General features: G+C 51.6%; 4 protein-coding genes across 4 annotated transcripts; 2 read left to right on the top strand and 2 right to left on the bottom strand.

Moving 5' to 3' along the window:
- Positions 1-578: 578 nt before the first annotated feature.
- COCSUDRAFT_60417 (Metallo-dependent phosphatase) lies at positions 579-6,106 on the bottom strand (the record flags this gene model as incomplete). The annotated part of the gene is made up of 12 exons (XM_005642703.1): positions 579-735; positions 1,103-1,238; positions 1,555-1,643; positions 1,966-2,064; positions 2,398-2,533; positions 3,139-3,283; positions 3,663-3,806; positions 4,135-4,297; positions 4,674-4,828; positions 5,150-5,244; positions 5,544-5,742; positions 5,936-6,106. The coding sequence occupies 12 exons, from the start codon at positions 6,104-6,106 to the stop codon at positions 579-581; spliced, it is 1,689 nt and encodes a 562-aa protein (XP_005642760.1).
- Positions 6,107-7,310: 1,204 nt separating this feature from the next.
- Positions 7,311-12,799, bottom strand: COCSUDRAFT_60416 (hypothetical protein; the record flags this gene model as incomplete). The annotated part of the gene is made up of 13 exons (XM_005642702.1): positions 7,311-7,372; positions 7,601-7,688; positions 8,271-8,371; positions 8,695-8,755; positions 9,051-9,263; positions 9,710-9,826; positions 10,254-10,389; positions 10,891-11,005; positions 11,320-11,377; positions 11,708-11,788; positions 12,058-12,239; positions 12,531-12,626; positions 12,793-12,799. The coding sequence occupies 13 exons, from the start codon at positions 12,797-12,799 to the stop codon at positions 7,311-7,313; spliced, it is 1,317 nt and encodes a 438-aa protein (XP_005642759.1).
- A 2,340-nt stretch (positions 12,800-15,139) lies between these two features.
- COCSUDRAFT_20805 (OTU-domain-containing protein) lies at positions 15,140-17,183 on the top strand (the record flags this gene model as incomplete). Its single annotated transcript, XM_005642701.1, has 5 exons — positions 15,140-15,288; positions 15,654-15,794; positions 16,228-16,361; positions 16,742-16,842; positions 17,046-17,183. The coding sequence occupies 5 exons, from the start codon at positions 15,140-15,142 to the stop codon at positions 17,181-17,183; spliced, it is 663 nt and encodes a 220-aa protein (XP_005642758.1).
- A 1,497-nt stretch (positions 17,184-18,680) lies between these two features.
- On the top strand, positions 18,681-25,777 carry COCSUDRAFT_68343 (hypothetical protein; the record flags this gene model as incomplete). The annotated part of the gene is made up of 17 exons (XM_005642700.1): positions 18,681-18,745; positions 18,870-18,979; positions 19,332-19,511; positions 19,773-19,852; positions 20,090-20,144; positions 20,347-20,462; positions 20,771-20,849; positions 21,147-21,278; positions 21,574-21,670; positions 22,102-22,334; positions 22,572-22,709; positions 23,031-23,144; positions 23,556-23,674; positions 23,969-24,115; positions 24,433-24,563; positions 24,911-25,061; positions 25,583-25,777. Exons 2-17 carry the CDS (start codon positions 18,964-18,966, stop codon positions 25,775-25,777), a joined length of 1,983 nt encoding a protein of 660 aa, XP_005642757.1. The 5' UTR covers positions 18,681-18,745; positions 18,870-18,963.
- Between the last annotated feature and the right edge of the window lie 644 nt (positions 25,778-26,421).

Here is a 26,421-nt window from a genome sequence, read left to right as displayed (position 1 = left end):
AGTTGTTTCATGATCATCAAGAGTCGAGCAAGTGTTGCGGAGCTGCCATCATGAATGTCGAGATGTGTATCAATTTTGAAAGGTCTGCGTCATGCGCAGAAAGACAGTTGCAGGTGGGCAAGCATTTTGTTAAAGAGCATATATGCGCAGCATCCTTGGAGTCGTTTGGCATTAAAGTGTTTTTTGTTCTGCCGAAAGCCAAAATTAGTACAATGTAAAAGTCACCATGATTTGACAAGATGGCATGCATGCTCAACCCACTAGCTTCTACTGTTTAATCATCATGCATGCAACCCCGCTGCAGATCTCTCTGGCCATGGTGCTTGGTCAAGGGAACTCATTGCATTGTGATGGTAGGGACAATTGATTTCTAGACCCACAAACACAGAAGAACGGCTTACAATGTAGCAGTCTAGCACTCTGCAATTGCAACCTTGTTCTGACCCTCTCAGTTGGAGCGCTTCGATGACTGCCTGACCAGATATTGCCGGATACGGTCAATCGTCAATTAAACCACTTGTTTACATGCCTGCTCGCTTCTGCAATCTCCTAGAGTAGTCTAAGCATTTACAGGAGTGTCATCTTCTCCGCTCCTGCTGGTTTGTACACTGCAAGTTTCGCCTGATCTTGACGGTGTCTGAGGCCACAGCCACGCTGTCCTGGTTCTTGTGCCACGTCCAAGTCGCCTCTGTGGTACTCGCCAGCTCCAGGATACCATGTCCAAAGCTCGGCTCCCTGCATGTGACATCAAACTATTTTGCATGGTCGCGTCTAAGAAGAAATTTCACCGCATGTGAATGAGCCATGCGCAAATCCCTGCTGCATATAGACCCTGTTCTCGCGAGCAGTGGTCTGCAACGACTGGAGCAAGCTCTTGCACCAAGTTCCGCCCTGTTAACTGACAACTAATGGCAATGTGTCTCGATCAATCAATCTGTAGCACAAACAGTATTGTAGCCTTGCGCTGTGCGAATTCAAACGCCTTCAGCCACTGTATCACTTCAAGATTGAATCCTTCAAACGTTTTGCAAGCATTGCTGAAATCATGAGTGAATGTTGTGCTGAACTACTGTGATTGCAGGCAACACAATAAGCCACTCACCGGTAGGCGGACCAGGGCGGCTGCTGGGCAGGGCAGAAGCTGCCCTCCTGCAGGGTTGGGCAGGCCGCAGTGCCCGGCAGCGGGCAGTTGCTGGGCGGCTGATCCACCCAATCCGTGTACAGCTTCTCTATATTGCCTGCGCACGAACGCCAATTTGTAGATGATGATCAGCATTTGGCGTTCAGAGCACAGCTGCACCTATGAAATGTGGGCAGATGCCACATTCGGGCACTTAGCATTTGGCGCTCAGCACACAAGTGCGAATGTCACCGCTGCCGCTGACATTGTAAGTCAACACAGGTTCCAAGACAGAAATAATTGGTGCGAACGCGCCAAGAATGGAGAAAAGCTGCCGCGCAGTTCACATGCAGTGCGTGCAAGATGAACATGTGACAAAAAAACCCAGGCTGCCAATACTGGTGCTCTGCGCAAGAAAGAAAGGAAATGCATACCTCCGTCCCCTATGGTGACGTGAATAGGGCCGCAAGGGTCGACGGTGTAATTGTACACGCGGTTGCAGCGCTCATACGCATGCACATGCCTGACCCATGGCAGCAATTTTGTCAATTTCAAGTTAAAACCTCACACGCACCAGCTGAAAAGCTGAATGACCAGCAAAGCTGCATGGCTACCATGCTGCTCTAGCATGCTCAAATGAAGCTGCCATCTGCATCCGGCCTGTTTGCAGGTCACAGTTGGCAAGCTGAGCTTTTAAAGTCTAGGCACATGGACGGGGTGAGGCAGTTGGATATGATATTGCTCTTGCGTGCTCAGAAGACGCTATCGTGTGCATGCGAGGCACTACAAAATCACAAGGCATGCAACTTTGGAGGTCCAGTCAGGTGATTCCCCAGGGGACGCACCCCGCAAAAATGATGTCCACCCCATGTTCGTACAGCAACGGCTCCAATGCAATCCGCATGCACTCCAGCTCCTTGTAGTGCGCAATATATGTGTTGTACCTGCGCAGACATCCCCAATTGATAAATAGACGACAAGAACTACAAACAAACAAAAAACAGAAATTTAGGTTCCTAGGTTTCTCAGTGAAGTGAGACTCAGCAAGAGCCTGGGATGCAGTAGAAAATGAGAAATATGGGCGCAGTAAAAGAACGCCTCCCTTCCGAGGCAAGGGCAGGCTACTGTGTACGGCTCAACAGGAGGTTTCACGTGTGCTTAGGGCCTGCAAGCAAGCAGGGACTGTAACAGTAGGGGCCGATTGTTGCCAAAGAAAGCACAGAAAAACGCAGAAGAAAGCGGTATGCTGGAGAGAGGTGACAGGAGCGCTGAGTCACCAGGGGGCGTGAAACGTGGCGATGAGCCAGGGGGTCCTGCTGCGATTGTAAGCCGCCAGGTCAGCGACCAGCCACCTGTACTGTTCGCTCCCCTCCCCCCAATCGGCGTATGCCCCCAGCATCAGAATGTGGCTCCCTTCGCATGCCAGATCACAGCCATCATTTTGTTATAATTTGTTATAACAGCTCGCCCAATGCGTACGGCGCCCTGGGACTCATTTGTGCACTGCTGGCTGTGCCCGCCGCCCTCTTCCCCCACACAATGCGACCCCCATCTCTTTTCCTACCGCTCTGTTTATTCTGTTCAAAAGATATACGACATCATATATAGACTCCGAGAAGGGACAGAAGCAACTCAAAGTTGGACATAGCGCAGTAAAACTTCACTTGTTGATGTCTAAAACAGGACAACAAGTACTTGCTGAAGCTAGACATGCAAGTCCATTTGTGCCTGGTGCCTTACAAAACGCATTTGGTGTAGCCAAACAAGCACAACAAGGCGTCCACTATCCAGGTTCTGCAAGTCATTGCCTTGCAGAGGGCGCTCACCCGACAAATTCTAGAACTATATTGTCTGGCGGCTGTTTAATTTCCGAGCGCCGTGCCCCGATTATCTGGCGAGTCCAACAAGGGGTGGGATTCTGGCAGTCTTTACCTGCAGCTTCTCTGCAGACGCCATTTTCCTCTTGGTCAGAAGAGCATGTACCAATCAAAATGATAGTAGAAGGAGCAGTGCCGCACCTGCGAGATCGAAGGAGTAGTAGAGGGGCGAGTCAGAGCCGCTCTCCGCATGGGGCACCCGGTATCTGGCGTTGTAGGCCTGGAAGCTCTTGCCTGCTGAGTCAGCCTCGACCTCATGGTTGCCCTCCACCACCATCATGGGCACCTGTACATTCAAATCCATAGCCAAACACGAGGATAAGAGTCCAAGAAGTGTGTTTAAACGCATCAGGGCGCAGCTACATGCAAGGTGGCGAGCTCAGTACCAAAGTAGCCTCCAGAATAGCCTCTTTGCACTTGAAGGAGCTGTCTTTGAAGGGATCTCAGCTTGGGACATCATGAGACGCCACCACCAAGGAGATATCCAGAGAGGGAAGCTATCTGGAAGTGGTCGCGTGTCAGGCAAATTTGCATGCAACATAACTGAACCTAGAGAGCAAAGCCAGCAGCTGCGTCGAGGATCAGTACTTTTCCTACAGAGCTTCAGCAGAGAAACATTGGGGTGGACGCCAGAACTGTAAAATTTGTATACCCGCCTGTGATACGAGCGGCTCCACAAATCGGCCCCAGGCATCCCAGCGCGGTTGGTAAGTCTCCTGGTAAGCCTTTGGCGGTGTCATTGGCGGCCGAAGCGTGCCGTTGGTGAAATAGTTGTCTGCGTAGGTCAGGTCCCCCACCAAGAGAACCACCTGCGCAGCAGAAAGGAGTTGATTCAGCGTTTACGTTGGGAAAGCCACATGTTGCAGTGGGAGCAGAAGGATTCAGGGCAGAAGAATTCAGGAGCCCCAACTTTGGGACTGCACACGCCCGGGGGCTGCCACCAATGAGCTCTTGCAGAGTGGACACTGAAAACGTCCATGTGCTGACTACACAGTGACTAAGCGGCAAATAAGCATCTAGACATGCGCGCGCCGGGGGCTGCGACTGGTTGACGTGTTGCAAAGTTATGGCTGGATTTGTGCATGCGCTGACAACATCACGACTACAAGATTAGTAACAATCATGCCACGCGCGCACCGGCGGCTGCGACTGGATGAGGTGTTGGAGGGTGGCGCTGGAGTTGTGGGTCTGTCCCAGGTCTGCGATGACGCCAATGCGCTGCGGGAAGGCGGCCGGCCCGGGCGGCTGCGGCGTGGCAAAGCGCAGCTCGCGGCTCATCGCCACCCCGGGGTCGCCGCACCTGCCGCAGGGGAATTGTAGGATTTGAAACCAAGGGTTGTTGCAACAGAGAATATCGCAAGTTGGTTGTGTTCGCAGCTTTCAATTCGGGGTTTGGCATGCTGAAGCGCAGCTTGCGGGTCTTGGCGATGGGGGTCGCTGCACCTGTTGCAGGGGGTTTACAGAGTTTATGGCGGGGGCTAAATGTTCGGTTTAAAACGCGGACTAATCTGCGGGACTGGGACTCAAGGTAGTTACAGGAGACAGCATGCACGGGAATGACTGTGCTAGGCTTTGCCGGGGATTGGGGAAGCAAGACAGGGGCACATTTTCAGTCAATCGCACCACGCAAGATGAGCCAAGGAAGAAAAAGTATATAGAGAGCAGCCAGCGCGCACTTGAAGTAGTAGCTGGCATTGGGTTGCAGCCCAGTCAGCCGCACGTGGTGGAATGTCCCAGAGATGTAGCTAAAATCCGGGTACGTCTGCACATACGCAGTCGCCTCCCCGCTCGCCACACCGTCATACCAGCCGCTCTCATTGCCGTACACCACCTGCACAGTTTTCAAATCTCAAGTTCATCTTCAAACAAGGTATTGGAGAGGCCGAGATGCGCGGAGCTGAGTGGGAGGTGAATTGGCCTTGTGATGTGGTGTTGGACGGGCAGCATGTGTTGCCGCTGCACACCAGAGCTCGAATGCTGCGCGATCCTTTTTGGAGCAGGCGTCTTTGCTATTCAGCGGAAACTCCAGTACTACAGATGTCTGTCTCGCCAAGGGCTTGCATATGGGATTGTCATGCATGGGCTTTGCAGGCAACATGGAGACCCTTGGAAGAAATCAGGCGCCCAGCAGAACGGGAGACATGGTGCTCACCACAGATGCCAGCGTGTGCCTGGAGACTATTCGGGGAAGACCCTCCACTACGCTAGCATTCCCTGTTGCCCAAGAGATGTACATAGCGCCCTCGCCTGCACAGCAAGCATCCTATCACCTGTGTAAATCCTGCCCATCCCCATATGAACTGCCAAGTTCGTTTCGGCGCGACCAGCTAGCAAAAAGAAAAACAGCATGGCCTGGCAAGCTCATGAGCATTAGTGTTGCCTGCATCTCCAGCAGCAATGCTCCCGTGACTGAAGGATGTGTGGTCAAGCAGACACCAAGCAACATGATTTGGACATGCAGTAATTTGGGCTGTGTGTCTTGCCAGCCGATGTGGTCTGCCAGCCAAAGAAAATGATGACCATTGCTGAGGACAGTGTTCACCCACCGGCCAGCGCAATGTGTATCTGCTCCGGCTCCACCTCTGAGGCAATCTTGGCCAGCGGCGGCCGGTCTAGGGGCAGATCATCTGACCCCTTTGCATAGCTGAAATCAAAGGGCACCGTCCGGGGGCGCTCGGGTGTATATCCCGAGCTCTTCACAGCCCCCTTTGCCCCCTGCAGCGGCCCTTGAGCATTGCCTGTGACCTGTACATGAGATGGAGTGCAGAGACTGAGTCATGCAGCACACAAGTGGCCCTGCCTACACTGGCAGTCTACCACTAAGTGCAGAGCTCTGACTGCATTAGCCTCTCTCCTAGGCTTATTGGGTATTGAGCACGGCGCAAGGCATGCAGCAGTAGTGGGAGGGATCAAGGGTAGTAAGAAGAAAGGGGCTCACTGGCAAGGTCTGAGTGGAGGATGCTGCTTGGTCAAGCTCGTTGCTGCCAGCATGGTGTCCTGTCGGGTCAAGGATGACCACCACAAAGAGCAGCAGCCACACCAGCGCTGTAATGCCCAGGCTTATGGAAAGGGGCCCCTTGACCTCCTTCCATTGTTTGGTTTCCACCATTGGGCTTTCAGGTATCTGCGTCGATCAGTGGAGGCATCACTCCTGATCTGGGCAGCCCACTTGGCGTTTGGCTTGTGTCGGCTCCCCAGGCCCTCACTTCAGCGCCTTGTAGATGTAAAATATAAAACGATTGCACTGCACGCTTTTAGCAAAGGTACATAGAGCCCTTCGTTGCAGGCAGGCACTGAAAGATGAGGCAGCGTCACGTCCAGCCCTCTCCTTGTCAGGACTCAAGGTACCAAAAAAGTCACAGTTTTACCTTGCGAAGGAATACCCGTTTAGGATCCTTTCTATAAAGCTTAATTAAGTATTTAGGTGATCTAGACCTTGCCAACTGCACTGCGTGAACCGCTTTGCACTGCACTAGGCTGTGTAATTGTTAGCAAAAGAACTTGCGATCGACCACAGCTGGATCTAGCTTTAGTTCCAGTGAGTTCTCGCCCTCCGGCTCTTCAGGTTCTGAACTTTGCTTTGTCATGGCCACGTGGAAAGGCCATGTGGATGTGGGCAGGGCCTCATGCCACTTGTTGGGCCATCTTCCTTGTCGCACTTCTTTGTGTTAGATCGAAGCCCTTGAAAGAGCTGACGCTTACCTAGCCTCATTAAGGCTGCATGCCTCGTGCCGGCACTGCTGCACTGCAAATGTTGCAGGCTGCTGGCAGAGCCTGGGCCTGTCACTGCAATCATTGATCTTTATGAATGCATCTATGATCGTGTATAATAGATAAGATATCCTTCCGCAGTCACTGACAGTGTCATGCATGCATGCACATCCTTGTTGCGTGCCCCTGAGGTACAGTCAATCCTCCATACTATCCCGTGCATGATGCTGCAGCTGTGCATGTTCACCGTGTGGTGCGCAATGAGCATGATGTCAAGACCGCCAGGGGAAGATCTGTCCATGGGCATTAGAATTTCGAACATGACTCCACGTCGTGCAAGACAATTTCGTATGCATAAATGGTCCACATAACCTTGAAGATTCAAGTTCAGCATCTAAAGATCTCCTACAGAACGAACAGGCTTGCTCGCACAGCTGGCATGTTCATGAACTCAGTGCGGCAACATAGGACATGCAAAAAGCAAGTGCACACGTATGGCCCTTATTTGTGCATCACTCTCATAAGGCCTGCATTTGACCATAAATCGCGCAGCGGTTAAGCGTCGATGCTATTGCACCCTGGAACCTTGCAGTGATTGAATCTCACTGCTTTCCCGCGCCCGCTCCAGGCTCGCTCTGCCTCTTCTCTTCCATCCTCTTGTTCCCTTCAAGGCACAACACAGAATTATATCAAAACAACACCCCAATCCAGGGTTCAAACAGAAGAGCGCTGAGCAGCAATAGACATGCACATTAGCAGTCTGGGAGGACCAGGTATCAGAATGCCGGGTCTGCACATCGAATAGTGAACACCAGAGGGATAAGTGAATGGTACAGCGGTTGTTCCCTTCATCAAGTTGAACTAGAAACACCCCTTAACGCAGGAAATTTACCGGCCACGGTCTTTCTCCAGGTGATGCCATACTCGCGCGCATACTTACTGATGGTCGAAGCGCTCACCCCAAAAGCTTTTGCCGCCTCCTGCACACCCACACAGCGCCAGTAAAAAAGACCAGCAACACACCAGAAAAGGGGATCAATTGCAGAGTTCGCTTTGCTTGATTATGCACTTTTCAGCCATCTGGGCTGCCACAGACACACCTGCACCAGGCAAAGATAGCCCGGTGAGCAGCGCAGAATTGTTGAGCATCTCAGGATCTCAACAACGCTGCAACAGACTCAGCATCTGACGCGCTGACTCAGCAAGAAGCAGATCACCCACTGCTGCTGCCTTGAGCTGTATGTTACATGGCTGTCATGCAAGGGGGGCAACACATGGCGTGCACAATCAGCACAATGCCTATGAGTAGTCATGCAGTGGGCGGTGTGTTCATGCTTAACAGAGGATGCACACCGTCTGTGTCTTGCCGGAGGATGCAAGCAGGTACGTGACACACTGACTCGACAAAGATCTGATCGCACACTGCTGCGCTGTTTTGAGCTCTTTGTTTTGGCCGATGGCAGGCAACACAAGGCGCGCACAAAACTTTGCAGAGCCACCAGGGCACCTAAAATGTCCCATGCTGTGAGTGGGAGAGCTACTTTGAATAGGGGAAAGCACACCGTCTGTGGCTTGCCAGAGAATGCCAGCAGGGCCTCCTTTGTGATGGCATTGGATGCCTGGGGCCCCCGCTTCTTCTTGGCTTCGGCCGGCTCTCTAACCCCTGCGCAGGCAGCGCCACAGGATAATGTGATGTGAGACACTCTATGCATTGATCAGCTCATTGACAAGCTGTGGCACACAGTAAAGGGTCGTGGTCATGCTGATCAAGACACGCCTCAATCAAAAGCATGTGGGAGAATATCCACACGCAATGCGTGCAAGCAGCAGCATGTGCAAAGACATCTTGACAATCTGCCTGTGTCTCAACCGCCGCGAATCCTTTTCGCCTTTAGAAATAGGAACTCATGTTTTCATTCTCGGACATCCAAGATACATCCATCGCTCCAACACTCAGCAAGATGCATTCCAGGACTTGTGACTCACCGGAGGGCGCTACGGCCTTTGCCGGCGCTCTTTTGGGGGCTCGGCTGCGCCTCTGCTTATCCTGCACCAACACGACCTCTTTTCAAGAGCCTGACCCACCACCGGCCGGCACTGCTGGTGCAATGTAAACCTGCATGCCACAATGCTCTGCATGCCTTCTTCATTTTGGCCAGAGACTTCCTTTTACACTTTAGCACCGTTGTGACATCCGCCAATGCCAGCATGACTGATGACTGCATCGAGGGGCCCTGCTAAGTTTTCTACCGCAACAATTAAACAGCCTCACTCCACCAGAAGACTGATCAAAGTATGGTGCATGGAACTTGCAAAAAAGCACCACGTTTATAATCTCCCACCTCAGTGCCTGTAGCTGCAGGAGGCTCCTGCCGCGCCTGACTAGGCTGCGGCTGCGCTGGCGCCTGTTGCATCATCTGCTTAGTAGCGTCGTAGTTATCCGCATAGTCATCGGGGTAATCATCTAAGTTGATGCCCATCTCCCCCAGAACCTTCTCCATCTCTGCGCGCGCCTCCGGCGACCCCTCTCCCGGCCTCACCCCCTCATCAATCAGCTGCACATCACCAGAAAAATACTCTAATGCCTCAATTCTACAGTGCTGCCTGGCATGCAAACATCAGTGTCCCTTGTGAGGTTCTGCTTCGCTTCTTGTCAATCCAGCAGCCTTGCAGAATATTCTGCCGTTGTCGCAAGAAATGTTGCAAGAAATGTAAAAGACCAGAGCACACGTCCTTCTACAAGCAAGCGATGGCAGGCACAAAGAAAGAACTTACAGACAACCAGTGATCAGAGAGGTTACTTATTTTGCTAGTGAAATTTCATCCAGGCAGGGCAGGGACCATACTTTGTCAGCTCTTGTGCCATATCGAATAATCTGCCTGTCTCTGCATTTGTGAGAAAAATAATTATACGGTAGATGCACATACCAAGATATGCTCTGTGAGAGTAACTTTCAAGGCGTCACAAACTGAGTCATCTGAGGCAAAGAGAGCAACTCACCTGCTGCTTGAGCACGTCCAGGGCCTCATTGGTGTCGGCCACGCCCTGGTCCATGACCTGTGTATCCAGCGCCCTCACCTTATCCAGCTCATCCGCGTCCACGGCCTCCACAAATACCTGGGAATGGGACGCAAGGTATCTTTTAGAGGGACCAGGTCTTTAATTAAGGGGAACTGGGTAATTATATACGAGGCCACAAGGTGGGATCATGGAGGGCAAAGATTGACGCCAGACTCAAATTTTCCTTCTGTCAGCAACAGCTTTGGCGCAAGTTTCTGCACAGATCCACAGGTTTCTTGTATCGTGAGAAGAGCCTTGCAGTGCCAGGTCCGTCACAAGATGCTTTCCAAGTGCGTGTTCTAGCCTGACGATAGGCATATCTGCCGCTGCATTTCTGCTTTCCATGCTATTCACCATTGTTACTCTTCAGTGTGGCAAGAGCTTCATCTCCTGCCGCATGTCAGCGCGTTCTCATGCAGACAATTATTCATTTTCTGCTTCTGTGCGCGTGCCGATCTCACAGCGTACAGAGTGCAGAGCACACCTTCATCATGTCCAGGTTCTCCTGCAGGATGTCATTGACGTCCCCCCAGACGCCCACAGGCCCCACGTACTGGTGCAGCTGCTCCGGAAGGAGGTACGCTACTCGCAGGCTGACCTCGGTCCCCCCTTCCTTCTCCCTGCGCTTGCATCAACTCCCCTGTCAAGATCCTTGCTGCCAACGTCGTCTTAGCCATTATACAGGGTACTGAATACAATTATTCTTGCATATCGTGTTTCGCAACAGCAGCCCTGGACCCTGCCCTGCCGATGATGGGTCCTGCATGCATAGGATCCCAATGCATTAGCAGGACAAAACGTGATTCATGCTGTCTACATCTGATACATGCTGTATGCACTCAGGGATCCGTGGTAGGCTCTACAATACCAGGATGGGACCTCATGGGGTTGGTCTCGGCCTTCTGAGTTTTCGGATGGGCTTTTGAGCCGGCCGGAACAACTTCCATCCTCCTTGCCAAAAGTTCCAGGCAGCTGCCAATAATATAGGTTTCCCAGGGGCGCCAGGCAGAGACTCTCTCGGTTTGTCGGGCTCGGTTTGTCGTGATTATCTTGAGGCCCAGTCAAAACCTGTCGAAAGAACAAGATGCACAGGAGTGTGGCTGGGGGCTTGAAGCGCTCACCTGAAATAGGCTCCCACAGAGAGGTCCATGCCATCGACGGCGCGTTCCAGAATGTAGTCATTCTCCACCGCCGTCCGCTGCAGCGTCACATACAGCTCCAATGTCGGCAGCTGGCCTGCGCGGCAGAGTGATAGATTTCACTTTCGAATTTACGTTTTGCAATATTTTTAGAACTCAAATTTGAAAGTCGAATTCGAATTCGAATTCAAGTTCATAGAAAGGTCCATTGAGATGTCTGGCAAAAGGATTCGTAGCATTTGGGAGGGCAGCTGTGGTGCTCCGCAGCATTGGCATTCCCTGACGGCGCGTGTCTTGGGCTCGGCAGCATGGGATTGGCAAGGCCGGGAGCGCATGCAGTCGAGCTGAAACTTACAGGTTTGACAGCAGAACGGATTATAGCAATGTGGATGGTAGAGATTGGGAGCGCACCCCACTTGTAGAAGAGGAAGTAGGAGGCGTACTCAGGATCCTCTGTGTGCAGCACCACCTGCATTCCCACATAAATGGTCTTTGTAAGAGCCCCAAGGGGGTGTCAGTTGGGTTGCTAGCGGATTTCTTGACCCTCTTCTGTGAGAAATTGGAAGAGGGCGGGCGCAGCAACCTCTACAACAGGGGCGCCCGAAGCGCCATTCTGGCTGAACGGAAGTTGTATCACTGCAGGATGCAACCAGAGCATGCATGCGGCTTCTTTGCATGGCTCACCCATGACACTACCATGCAGCTACACTTGGCTGCATGGATCTTGATGCGAGTGCAAAGGATTGTATAGTGCAAGGCGAGGCAATGGTGCAAGTGAGGTCAGAGCTGGATCGCGCACCTGTCCTATGAGGTCGAACCACTCGTTGTAATTGATACGGTTGGCCCAGACGCGGTACACCTTGCTCACAGGCGCATCCACCTGCAATTTCACACAGCACATCAGCACACATGCATCGCCCTTGTTATGAGAGGATACAGCCATGCGTTCAGCATGTGCACACACCCTCTTGTTGCCACTAATGGCAGGATGTTGGGGATTCGTTTAGGGTGCAGTAAGAACTGCAAAAATACCAGTATCATTCCCTATCATCACTGCTGCCTGCATTCTTGCCCAGCTTATGCATGCACACACATGCTGGACCCAATCTGCCAATCTCAGAAGCACAGAATCCTATTAAGTAAACAGACCTGGATAGAGAGCGTGTGCTCGATGAGCTCGTCGGTGAATGTGATGTATTCGAACGGCGTGTAGCCGCGGTTTCGGCCGCCGGTGACAGGGAAGTCCTCTTTACGCAAGCGCGGCGGCTGCTTAGCTAATTCCTCAAGCAGCCTCTCTGAGCCGTGCTCACTGATGTACGCCTCCAGCTCATCTGTCACACGCCATCAGCAATATTTCAGCTTGTGACACCAGCAGATCAAACTCCCTTTTATAACACACATGCCCCTATCATTGGATCAACCACAAGCTACTGCATTGAGCGAGCTTCTGCATGCAGGGCAGCTGAGGCTTTGGGTGCCTCATGGAACCTGACAAATGTTTCACAGCCGCGCTAATGCTGCCTGCGAGACCAGCACCCTGCATGCCAAAATTTCAAAGCTGGCTGTGCATGGCTGACAGACCCGCTCAAGGAGGGGACACAGAATGATGCGCCAGGAGTCACCGTAAAACTCCTTGGACCCTTCTGCAGGTGATGCGCGCTCCCCGCTCTGCTGCCCGGTGCTGCTTCCCTGCTCGCTGGTGCTCTGGGCAGCGGATGCTGCAGTGCACACCAGGCGAGGCCTGGGCAGCTGTCCAGCTAGCGTGTGCCTGCACAGGAATGGATTGAGGTCTCCATGCAGGGCAGGAAGCACCTAACAGGACACGTTCTACAGCAGATTGCCTGGCAGACAACTCAATTTATCAGTGCCTGGTGCAAGTGAAACCATTCATAATTTCGTTCGTTGGTTTCATCCCTTTTATCTCCGAAAAACAACTAATACGCGGCTTCGTTCAAAGAAAGTACTTTGAGCAGACCTGCTATGTGAGGCCGATGTCGAGGCCGTAGCGTGCGTTGAAGCTCGGCTAGAGCAGCCTGGAGGCGCAATCTTTGCTGCAGCACTGTGTAAAAATTGCAGCCCCTTCATACAAAGGCTCATGCTTGATGCGAGGCTTCCTGGCAACTAGTAACTTTAATAGATGAATGCCCCTTCTGCACCTTTTGCGATTGGTCAGTATCCACAGCTACGAATCCTTTTACTTTGAATGCCCAAAGGCGTGCTTGCAATTCTGAATCTGAGCCTTGGACAAGGTCAAGGTGTCGCAGTCATAGGGGTTAGTCACCTGCCAGTCTGGATAGAAAGTGACAAAGCAACAGTTACAGCACGCCAAAAGCAATCGGAGTGGCATGAAGCACCGCGGCGCTCGTGAAGGACAGAGAGCTTTAAGTGTGTATACAATCTCTATCTTCTCTTTATCAACGGCGCGTTCTTTAGCGGATATCAAGCGATTCACTCAGCAAATTCTACACAGAGCAACTTGCTGGCACCAGCAGCATACTTCCAATAGCCATGAATATTCGTTGCCGGGGTCCAACAGGACAGTCCACTCTCGCAGGTAACGCATACTTTTCAGAGTGCACTGAATATACGGGATGTGTAGACATCCATAATAGCGTTGTGCACCCAAGAAAATTGCGAGTCTTCCTCCAGGCCTGAGACCACTATGGATGACATATAATGTAAGTAGGTTTTACAGACTCTTGTTGGCACCATTTACCAGGCAACAAGGCTTTGCCATTTTGAACGGACGGATGAGCCCACTCAACGGTGCTAGTAATTCCTGCAGGATTGGACGGCGGCCTCAGCATAGCTGCATTCCAGGAGATTTTAGCGGAGAAGACAGGCGTCGCACCACCACAGCAGGAGATTCTCACTGGGTTTCCCCCAGCACCCATACAGCTGCCAGCTGATGGCAGTGGCAGTCTTGGCGACCTGCCAATCTCCAATGGCGACACCATTGTTGTCAGGAGGGGTGAAGGCGCCGCAGAGGTTGCACAGCAGCCTGCGGTGTCTGCAGCAAACACACAACCCGCACAGCACAGCGCGGAGCAGCTTGCACAGGTGCCTGTTCATCCCCAGTCCCTCACCTCCAACCACCTTTCTTTAATGCCTGAATGTATCTCATTTTTGTGTCATGCTGCTGTAAGTCAAGCTCATTGGCATGCCCTGGCATCAGATCTTCTCAAGCATGCATGCTTCCAGAGTGTCAACACTCCTGCTCATGCCTTAATCTTGCATGCGGGCATGACTAGGCTATAAAATAACAAATTGCAGACGCTCATAAATGGCATATCCCCCCTGCGCCAATTCGAGCCAGCGCGCACCATTTTTGTCTTTCATTGACTATCTGCTTTTGAGTAGTGCTAGTCCTGTGCGAGAGTCTGAATATGTCTCAGATGACACTAACTTCATGCAGGCTCGGGAGGATGAGGAGCTGGCGCGCGCAATAGCGGCCTCCCTCGGGGATGACTCAGCGCGAGCTCAGCCGGCCTCCAGCTCAGCGCCGGCTCAGCGATCCGCCGCCAGCTCAGGTCGGCCGCGGCCGGTGGCGCGCGGTGAGGTGGAGGCGGGAGATGTTGTCTCCAGTGCAGCGCCAGCATCCTCATCACAGCAGGGAGGACACAAAGGTAATACTCGTCTCAGAATGGACCTTTAGTGCCTTTTGACATGCCATGGTGAAGGACTGCCCTGCTTGTCAGTGTGCTACAGAATGCCCTCGTTGTGCCAGACGAGTAGAATAAGAAACCATGCAGGAACACCCTTGCGCGGAATATAGAGCACGCAACACCTGCCACAGAGTGACATTAGAAATTGGAAGAACGCAAGGGGCTGTTCCTCAGCCTTGTGTGTTGGCAGGGCATTAGAAGAGCAAGCAACAACGGTGCTAAAGAAGGGACAGATTTGGAAGGGGTTAATCGAACCCAAGCGGCAGCGCAAGGGATACTGCATGTCCTTTTTACAAACCTCGCCCTCTCAATACTGCAGTGCTCACACTAAAACCGCACCCCTGGCGGTGCGGGAAATTTTTCAAAGCAATTTTTTGGGGTCTGCCTGATTTTAAAAATACCAGAGTCATGCTCCCTTGACCTTGTCGAGGGCTTTCCGAATCTTGCCTCAAAACCATCAGAGGCTTCATACTTTGGGAGATAGGTTCTTATTAAGCCACCCATTCGGCCAAACACACATATTATTGCGGGTTTTAGTCCGAGCACTACAGTAAGTCACTGTCTGCATGCATGCAGCTCCGCCTGCCAGCGTGGCAGTTCCCGGGGGCTCCGGGTCTGTGGTGGTGCGCAGAGTGGTGGCTTCAGACAACAGCTGCCTCTTCAACGCTGTCGGATATGTGGTCGAACGCAGCCGCGACAAGGCCAGCCACCTCAGGTGTATTCACCGCACCGTCTTGCTCATTCCCTAGTACAGTTGGACCTGCCAGAGCCTGCCAGGCTTGAGAGGTTGTCGAGAAGTACCATGTGCTGTTTTGGTAATATCTGCATCTTCCTTGTGATGCTTGCGCACTGTTGCAGCAGCCTCAAGGCTGATGCCTCAACCTGACTGCCGTGCGGACCTTACAGGGTCAAGATTTGGTCTCCAGAGGCTACGCAGCATCACCCAGCATAAAAGTGCATGTGATCAGCTGCTGAACAGCTCCATACAACACATGCATGCAGGACTGCCAGTGTCACCAGAATTGTATGTAATTTCTGTAAATGGGTGCGGTGACTGATGTGACTAATGTGTGCGCACAGGCGAGTCATCGCAGAGACGGTGGCAGGGGATCCGGAGGAGTATTCAGAGGCGTTCCTGGGCAAGCCTAATAAGGAGTATTGCGCCTGGATCAAAGACCCCCAGAAATGGGGGGGCGCCATCGAGCTCTCCATACTGTCCAGGTCTGGCCCCTCGCTTGCTGTTGTGTCTGCAATGTAAAAAGCTGCATTGTGGCGGACAGGCTCAGTCGAGCAGTCAAAGGACTTTTGGGCTCAGAACTTCGGCAGGGCATCAAGGCAATGCTGCTTCTAAAAAGTGAACAAACGCAGATCTCGAAACATTCACCAGACACTAGCAGCAGAGATCTCTGCAATTCCAGCATCGCTGCAAAGAATTTGAGCCTGGTTTGTCTTTACTGTTCTTAGCCTTGTCTGCCAATGCATGCAAGTGAATGTTCCTGATCTGGCAGCCTCTGTCAAAGCATTGGTACAAACTGGCATCCATCTTTCAGGCCTGACCCAGACGTCCCGCCGAGGAATCTCCAAGGGTGTTTATACTCATGTCACCACCATGCACGCAAAGACCTGATCTGGCGCGCATGCTAATGTGGCGCAGGTATTTCGGCCGCGAGATAGCGGCGTACGATGTGCAGACCAAGCGCTGCGACGTGTACGGGCAGGACGCTGGCTACGAGGAGCGAGTTATGCTCATCTATGATGGCCTGCACTACGATGCTTTGGCTGTTGCTGGTGCGCTGCTCATTTTTACCTCTTACTTCGCGAAGCGCCTGTAGAGATTTAAGTTAACATTGAAGAAAACTAAGCGTCTTTCAAGCTGCCAGCTGGTGCAAGACTGCCCTGTGCAAAGTGCAGCTTTTTGACAGGTGCTGCAGAAACAAGTTGCTGGTGTTTTGCCGGTTGTATTGGAACGTTTGTGGTTCGCAGCTTGTGAGAACGAGGCATCGGACTGCGCCTGTCTTGCTCTACCATAGCATGAGTTTCAGGGGAGAGAGTCAGCCAGTTTGGTGAAGTTGAGGCCAGTGGACTGCAAGCATTTCATGTATTCCCGAGGTGGCGTTGAAGACATTGTCCCTTGACAACTGATGAAATTGGTGTGCATGCATGCGCAGCGTTCGAGGGTGCTCCAGAGGACGTGGACATTACAATGTTTGACACGCACGGCTCCGAGGCTGACAGCATCGGCCGAGCGGCGGCCGAGCTCGTGGCAAAGGTATACACAATCTCATCCCCGCAAAATTGGCGGCTATGAACTGCAGCGTGCTAAACTTGCTTGGGTCTTAGTTGGTTACTGGCGAGTCCAACAAGGGGTAGGACTCTTGGCAGGCTTCACCTGCAGCTTGTCTGCAGATACACCTTGCCTCTGGCAGGAAGTATCTATAGAGAAAGTATAGATAAACAATCTGTGCTGCGCAGTCCCACGAAGCACGCCAGTTCACGGACACGGCGAATTTCACGCTGCGGTGCGGGGTGTGCCAGCTGGGGGTCAAGGGCGAGAAGGAGGCCCTGGAGCACGCCAAAGCCACCGGCCACCAGAACTTTGGCGAGTACTGATGACCTCTGGGCGAGGGATTTAAACCTCTGCGCAGCTAGGGTTGAGAATATTTTAAATTTTTTTTCCTTTAGCTACGGAAGACTCCCACAGAAAGCTTTTAGGGAGCACGCAGAAGCCACAGGGCACCAGAAAATTGCGAGTACTGACGGCCCTGGAGGATGCAGACTTGAAGTTGATTCAGGGTCCCCTTAACGGCCCTTGGCAGAATTTGAAACCTCAAGGGAGCTAGATTTGTGGGTGGTACGCATTCGCCTGGTCTTCAGCAACTAGAGTGTCCCTCTCAAACACGCCAAAGCCACCGGCCACCAGAAGCATGGCGAGTACCTAACAGCCCCCGGGGCAAAGGGGTATAACCCTCAGGGGAGCTAGGGTTCAGCTAGCTCTGGTGGTGAGCAGTTCGAGGAGCCGATGAAGTGTTTCATGGCAAGCACCGGTGGGCACCCGGCCACAGGGGAGTACTAAACGCACAGTTGTGTTCAGTATCCCCTGCCGGCCACCAGCATCTTGCCAAGCGCTTGCTAGCATGGGCGCCCCCCGGCAAGGTGTTAAAATGAGCCGCTGTAAGGTAGAGTGTAATTCCCAGCGGGCATTTGCCAAGAGGGCACCTGTCTGAAGTTCGTTGGAAGGATAAATGGCAGCGCCCTTCAAGAAATATTTCTAATTGTCTTTATAAAGACGTGAGCGACGCTGAGCGTTCCTTTGTCTCCACATGTGTGCATCCTGGTTGACAAAAAACGCATGCGCAAGTGCAGTCGGCACTTTGGTCTATACATGTCTACATGTTTGACAAACATTGTTTGTCCATTTGTGTTGAACGTTGATGCAAAATTTTCTGACTTTCATTGAGGGTTGCACCTCATGTCAGCTGAGGCACATGCAAATTTTTAAAGTAAAGCCACCCAGCTAGGAATGCTTCTTGCAATGAGCGCCACATGTACATGCATGTATAAATGATCATCACACGCTTCTGGGTTGGCCTACGATAAGTAATGTCCGACAAACGGTTTTTTCACATACCTAGCCTATAGGCTACAGAGGCCTGAAGCAGTAGCTATCACTGGTGCCACATTTGGAAAACACTGCAATTAATTATTACGTACTTGATCCAGACCTAGAATCAGGGAGCTATAAGGGTGGGCCTAAGAGCACATATACAAAGCAAAAGGGCAATTGGGCTCAGATACATCTGAGCCCGAATGGGAATTGCATGCAAGAGCCTGCAGCTGCTGCAGCTTTCGCCAAAGCTTCCATGGACCACTCTTACATGCAGTTCATACAAGTGCATCTGTACTGTGATGTCATGCTGTGAAGCTTTGTGTCCCTGGGATTAACAAGGGCCTGACCCAATGCGAGGTGTTTGCTGTTCTGCAGCAGGGCAAAGTCCGAAGGGTGGACCAGAATGACAAATCCCGGACATGAGCAGACCACGAGGATCCCGTAATCGTCGTGTGCCCAGCAGAAGCGCCCTTGTTGAGACTTTAAATCTGGGCAGGACAGACCCGCCAATACCAAAATTCCGTCCATATTTGTGTTATCGCTGTTCGGAAATCACGACTGAAAGGTGCGCTTGCACTTTGCGTTGTCTCTACGTCTGCTGTATTCGCTGAAGGCGGACTGCACTCGCTCTGATTTCGCAGGACGTACCTTGGATACTTGCATGCATACGAGGAACAGTGTGCTTGCAGGGAAATCGTCACAGCTCTGGGGATTAGAAAAGGGACGCGGAAGTGTACCCAAGACCTGCGATCTGCGACCGGCGACACAGACCACGCCTAAAGGATGGGCCGAGCAGGAGGTGGGCGATCTCCTTGCCTTCGAGGCTGCAGATATATATGAAAGCAGCATATACAACTGCTTCTTTAATTGTTGCAAAGTTGTCATAATTGGAGCCTCGGTCGCCTGGAGTGGCCATATCTTGATATATACATGCCGTGGTATGCAGCTCATTTAGTGTTCACTTCTCGCCATTTATGGGGGACTGGTATGACTTTAAAAATTTATTGAGCATCCAGAATACTTTTGGAGGCAGTGGTAGCGAGATAAGCTATACAGTGCACAGGGTCGGGTCTGACGTCATACATTCACAGGTCGCCATCGACTCAACACGGTCGCTTTATTCTCGTCTTGACGCCTGTATGTCAATGCAGGCGCCTGCACGGCGGCATTGCTGCTGCTGGCTGGCCTGCATCTCTGCTCGTGTGCTTCAGAGCTGAACTTCGCTTCAGTGCCCAGCGGCGACGATGTGCCGGCCAACCAGCTGGCCAAGTTCACCAGCTGCATTGTCGCTTGCGCCCTGGAACCTGCCAGGATCTTCTTCCCCTTCACAGGTAAACAGTGGTCTCGATGTCCTTGGCTGCGACTCCTTTCGGTTCTTTGTCCTTAAACTGAAGCAAACCCTGGCACATAATCTTGTCAGCAGCGTTTAAAGTCCAGCAGAGATCGTTACAGCAACAAAATCTTGGAGGGCAAAGTCGCTGCATAAGATTCCCTTGCACACAAAAGCCCCGAGTCCATCTGACATGTGCTGTAACCTGAGTCATCCTAAACCTGTGTGTTTCTCCTAAGACTGACCTTCTGTTGTCAAACAGGCTGCATCTGGGGAGATAAGGACGCAGGCGAGAAAAGCTGCATCATCGAAAAGACCTGCTTCCTTGACTGTTTCGCCCCGGTGCGTTTCTGGCGCTTAATGCTGCACAACAAAATTGCCACCTGTGCTTGTGCATTTTTGCATGCTAGGTCTCTCTCATATCCTTACTGCTGTATGGGTGCTGGGTGGCAAGACACTGAATGGGACCTGAGCCCAACAGTAGACCATTGCACACACAAGATGCCAGGTCTGCCGGTTCCTTGGAGGGGCAAAATTTCTGAATTTTGTCAGCTGCTCATTTGAAGTCTGTTTGCACAGGCGGAGGCACACCCAGAGGGAGTCTACACCAACCGCTACAACCTGGAGCGCACCAGTGAGTGCCTCTTCACCCACAATTGCAAAGTCTCTGTAGAGAATGCCTTATTGCTGGAGTGATAAGGCAATTTAAGGCCAATACTGAATGCTGCATTCTGGGCTGCACCATTGCCATCAAACATCAATGCCTGTCCAGTTTAAACAGCCCATGCAAGAAGCAGAAGCAGCTAATGACAGCGGTTATTTTTCACACCTTGCAGGCTTTGTGGTCGAGCCGGCGTTTTCGCCCGCCACCATCAATCAGACCTCATTCGCGATCACCAACCAGTGGGTGGTCGATGGTTCAGTCTATGCTCAGCCGCTGTATGCTCCCAAGGTGTGACATTCTGACATGCATGCATTGTTGCCAACCTTTTCAATATTTCTTGATTCTTCTTGTTATGAATAATGCACGAGAGGGCGTGCATAGAACCTGACTGGCCAGTAAGAATGAGGCAAAGCCCTTTTGGCACTGTGAAGTCTCTTTCCTGCATTCGTCAGAGATCTCAGGCATCAGATCTTGGCTGTGATTGGCCCTTCTGGCTCCTTGAGGGACCATCTTTAAAATACAGCAAGCAGGTGTCAGTGACAGCAATGTAAACTGATGCTCTTGTCAGAGGTAAGTTGTGGCGTGTGTGCAAACAGATCAAGATCTCTAAGGGAGTGACTAAGAACTTAGTCATCATCGCCACAGAGTTCAACTCAGTCTACGCCTTCGATGCAGGCAAGCTTCCTCTCTCTCTCTTGCCACCTGAAGCCTTTACAAGACAACACTAGATGAGAGTCCTTCCTTTCTGGATGTTTGCTCTCCCCGTAGCATCTCCAGCTCTGCAAAAACGCATGCGCAAAGTCTCCCGCATGTGACCGGAGCCATTCGAAATTCTCTTCTAATAGACAGTTGGAACTGCAACCGCGTCTCATCAAATATTACAGGAATGCCTCACGCCTGGTTGTGCTGAGATAAAAATTAGACTTCATTCCTCTGAGACTCCTCGGAATCTTACACTGTGCGATTCTGCAGACACCGGAGAGCAGGTCTGGAAGAAAAGTCTGACCATTGGACGAGTGGTCAACTCGACAGACATCCCAGTTGTGCCCTCGAGGCCCCCCTACTCGGGCTTTGGCCCCTGCAATGACATCGCCCCTTACTACGGTGCGCCATACGCTGATGTCAGCACTCACAAGTGATTAGTCATTGCTGCCTGTTCTGTTTGCCTTCTGCCAATGCCAAGCCTGCACTTTAGGACACCTTGACCTTTTGTGCGCTATCTGTGCATGCAACACGATCCCTTCTGATTTTGTACTGCTTTGTACTGCCAGGTACTCCCAGGTACTGCCAATCATGCACAACTGAAGCATGTTGAGCATGCTTCAGTTGTGCATGGTTGGCAGGACCTGATCGCGCTAGTCATGCTTGTCTGATCACGGGCTTTTTGTTTTTGGTGCAGGCATCACTTCCACCCCAGTGATTGACCCCGAGACAAACATCGTCTATGTGATGAGTCATTCCTTCGAGGGCGAAGACATTGACTCTGTCGCCTACAGGTGGTGCTCTTTCTTGTGCTGACAATACAGGGAACATGCTTGAAAATGGGCTACAACTTAGGCCATAGATAGGTGGCTTTGTCACAATCCATACTTGGCATGAAGTGTGTGCCCCAAGATCTGCACAGAAACCAGAAACTAAAATATAAACGAAGAAGGAATGGAATAATTTGCTGTTCTAAGATGAATTGCTTGGTCAAAACCCCTGCGTTCAATGAAGTTCTTTTAGTTTCGTCTGGTGCATTGTTTGGCGACTCGGAGCACATTCTTCCCTAGAATTATAGGTGGCCAGATTGTCCTTGTCCTTCGTCCTAAATGTTGAGCTGGCGACACAGGCCAAATGTGCTACATTCTATTCAGGGCTCTTTTGCATTTGTGGCCTTCTATGTAGGGTCAGGCTTTCTCAGAGGAGCCTGGTTTCTGTGTGGCAGGCTGAATGCCCTGAGGCTGGAGACTGGCGAGCACATTAAGGGCAGCCCCACAGTGCCAGTGGCCGGCGAGAAGACATTCCCTGACAGCCAGTTCCCCAACAACGCCACCACCTTCCGGGCCATCAAGCAGCTGAATCGCCCAGGCACGCCCCACCAGACCCACACTTTGCTTTCTTTTATTAATTACCTGCTGTTACTGCCGAAGGCAAGGTGTGACCAGCTGGATGCAAAGGGTGCCAGAATTCTATGGGCTTGCCAAATCCAAGCAAGATCCGAACAAACTTTGGCGGTGCTGAAGTATTTACTCCGCCCCATCCAACCGGGGCCATGATGGAAACATGGTGATATGATACTGTCATGCACAAGTGACTTGATAAGCAGCTGGCGTGCAATTCCCAATAGACAACATCAGAAGGGGGCTTCCAAAAGCAGCTGCAGGAATTTGATTTCAAATTCGAAAATGTGCGCAGGTCTTGTGCTGTACAAGGGACTGGTGTACGCGGCATATGGTTCCCACTGTGACAGGCCACCCTACTTCCCCTGGCTGTTCGCCTTCAGCGCCAAGAGCCTGGAGATCAAGCACTTCTGGACCTCCCCCATCTTCATCTGTGCGCCCTCTCTTCTTTCCTGCCTCAAACTCCAAGCTGGCTTGTCTTGCGGGCCTCTTTCTTGTTTCTGTGGCAGAACTAGTAAAAAATAGCATTACATATTAGAGACCTGTTGGGAGCTATCTGAGGCTCCTTTGTCTTACGGGCACTCCCTAACCGAATAATGTTACTGCTTTTTCAGCGAAATACAAGGCCGTGTCTACTTGGCTTGAATGGCCGGGCTGTCAGCGTTCAAGCTTGCAAAGTGCTTTGTATGTTCTCCAACTTTAGGATTTAGCGCATGCTTTCTTGAGATTGAATTTGCTTTGGTGTGGTGTGCAGCCCGCTTTGCGCCAGCGGACCCCAGGCAGCAGAATGTGACTGGCGGTGGCCCCACAATCTGGCAGGGAGGCACCGCGCCCACCATCTTCAATGACAAGCTCTACGTTGTCACAGGTGGGCAGCCTGAACTACATACAGTACAGAGCTCTGAAAACTGCACATTTCCGTGCACATCCTTCTCAAGCTTGCTTCTGGAGTGTAATGAATTGCAGGAGGCTTATTTAAGGGCCGTCCTGCACACATCTTCAGAAAATGCTCGTCTGGTGGTAAAAAATTGTTGACATAGCGCAACAATAATTCCGGCCGCCGCCCTTGCGCAAGAATACACTGGTATCCACTTGTCCTTTCTGGGAGGATTGGAAAATGGAGATGTGCCTCATACCAGAGGCAAAGCAGGGAAGCAGCCTGCAGGAACACATGCAGGAGGGCACAAGCAGAGTTGGGCCGAGCAAGAAAATCAATGTTTGCATAGATGTCTCAAGGTCTATTCTTTCCGTCTTTGAATTTTGATCTGCATGCAAACAGGCCGCGGCCCGGTGCAGCCGGAGAACGGCGGTTACGGAAACGCGATTCTGCGATTCCCCTTGGACCTGTCTGATGTTGAGGACTTCTTCATCCCGGCCAATGGACTCTACCTTGATAATGTGCGCCCCTTTAGGGTCTCCTAGTCCAGGGTCCTTAAACCACCATGGCCACCTGCCATCGCAACGCGTCAAGTCTTCCAGCATGGCCTTGAGCCAACAACCTGCATTGCAGCAGGCCTCTGAACATGCATTTTAAGTGGAGAGTTCTACTGACAACTGAGCTAGGGAGTGATCACTCTTCTGGGAGCTTTGCAGAATACACTTGTGCATATCATGGGCTGTACATGTGTCGCGGCTCAGAAACATGCATGCAGAGTGAAGATCATGACACAATATGTTCTGCATTTACTTCAGGTGGATTTGGACTTGGGATCTTCTGGCGCGATTGCCATCAAGGATAAGTACATCATCACTGGAGGCAAGCAGGGCCCTCTCTACATCGCTAACGCTGCCAACCTCGGAGGCTACCAGCCAACTGCCAACAACACCAATGTCTTCCAGGCGCGTTTCTGTTGGTGTCGCTTACAAACTAGTCCTGACCTTGACCTTTTTACGCATATGCGTGACTCTCACTCGATTTCCTTGGTAAACCCTTCACGTTGCCACTGAATAGCTCTGACTCATTCTGACCCCGCTGAGCATAATGTATGGTGGATATAGAATATAGAATGCAACCTTCAATTGCACTGTTTCAGACTTGAGCAACGGCAAGGCTCCGGGGTGCAGTTTCATGAGGTCCCATTCAGGATTTAGACTTGCTGCCATCTGGCAGGCATTGTAAATACTGGTCTGAAGGCATTTGTGCGGGTGTTTTATAGGTCGTCAACCCCACAGGGCTGGAGTTTAACAACCCCACGGCCAAGACCATCTATTCTGGTCCTGCCTACTGGGAGGCCAACGGCGGCCAGATCTTCATCCGCGGCCGCCGCGCACAGCCCTCGTTGTTCAGGTACGAGCATTTCTCCCCCCCCCCCCCCCCAAAATAAACCTTTCATCGATGCTTTGATTCTGCGGTCAGAAGCAGTGACTTCGAGTTCATTAGCAGCAGAATTACTGCGTAGTGTAGTGTGCCTTATAGCACTAATGTCATACCCTGTTCTGTTCCCAGTTGAGGGCAAGAATGTAAAAATCTATAGCATGCGTTTCTGATTCTTGACAGCAGGCATAACAATCTCCCTAAAAGGGTGGCGCTGTGGGGTTTCCATATATATATATATATATATATATATATATATATATATCCTGACTAGCTTGAGATTGTCACTTAAATAATAAACATGATGTCCATGCGAGCAGGTACGCATGGGATGAGACGACCGGGAAGCTGAGCACGCAGCCGACGGCGCAGCAGGACCCATCGAGCGGTGTGGGAGTGTTCCAGAACCGCGCCTCCAACCCCGTCATCCAGGCAGTCAGCAAGACCGCCACCGAGGGAATCCTGTGGGAGGTGAGTCGCTGCTTAGTAATCCTGTATCAAGAGTTTCGGGCATAGGATTTGGGAGTTTAACATTTTATGGTCCAACCTGGTCATCCAGGCAGTCAACAAGACCGCCACCGAGGAATCCAGTGGGAGGTGACTCATCCGCTTACTAATGCTGCGCAACTCTGTAGAATAATTGTGCGAATTGAACAACCCTGTAAGGCACCTGACAGGGAAGGTATGGAGTTTTGATGAGCGATGCCGAGCATGAGCAGCCACTTACTAGCAAGAAATGACGTGCAGCAGAAATTTTCTTTTTTTTTGCTGGAGGTCCCCACTTGCTGAGTTTTCTTTGCTGGACTTGCCTGCCTGAAGTTGCACAAAAACGCAGTGCATGGGTGCTGCATGCCGAGTGCCCATCAGGCCCACAATTCGGGACTGTGTCACTCTGGACTAACATACAATTGCATGTGCCCTGCGCAAAGATGCTTCTGCTGCAAACATATTCAGTTCTAGTATTGAGAGTTTTCTGTATCTTGCACGCGCAGATTGACGAGAGTTCAAGCCTGTTTGGCTGGGACGCCATGTCTCTGGACCTGATCTACCGCAGCAACAACACCGGTGTTTGCGGCGGCACACCCTCTTCCTCTGTCGGAGTTGTCAAGTTTCAGCTTCCCACCATCGCCGGTGGAAAACTGTACCTGGGCTGCGGCGACCGTGTGCTCATCTACAGCCTCGTCTGATTTTAGGGGAAACTTGAAATGACAAAGATTTGAATGGATCTTGAAATCTCCGTACCAACGCCGCTGGGAAAGTCTGCCCTGGCTGCAATGGCCGTGTGCTCACCGACAGCCTTGTTTAAGTGCAAGAGAGTTTTGAATTTGAGTAGTTGACTGGTACTGGAAGTCTACTCGCCGGCTTGAGGGCCATGACAGCGGCGCTGAGTCAGAGATGATGTCACCATGATGCGATGTGACATCAGCATGACTTGGCGCTGCCTTGAGTCTGGGACACAAACCTGGAGACAGCAGCAGAGACAGACCTTTTATGATTTAATTATCAGATATTTGAAGACATTTCTATATTCCGGGAAGTACAGCTCAGATCCGGACTGGGGCGAACATCAGATACGGAAAGACCTCTGAATGACAGGCAAGACTCGGCAGGCTGAATTTCCAATCTTAAGGAAGTTGCTGGCAGCAGAAACAGTATCATGCGGCATGCACTGCATGAGAACGTGTGATGAACAGAAGTACATTCTTATTACTGAGAGATTATGAGGCTACTAGGTGGCTTGCTGCAGCAGGCTCTGCTAGACTAGAGAGCCTGCTGTGTAGGTTTAAAGTAAGGAATGGGCCATGACACAGGAGTCTGTGAGCCATGGGGA

This window comes from Coccomyxa subellipsoidea (genome assembly GCF_000258705.1).
Source record: "Coccomyxa subellipsoidea C-169, whole genome shotgun sequence".
In the NCBI taxonomy this organism is placed as follows: Eukaryota; Viridiplantae; Chlorophyta; class Trebouxiophyceae; family Coccomyxaceae; genus Coccomyxa; species Coccomyxa subellipsoidea.
The sequence above is the reverse complement of the archived record's forward strand: the minus strand, read 5'-3'. Positions and strand labels throughout refer to the sequence as shown.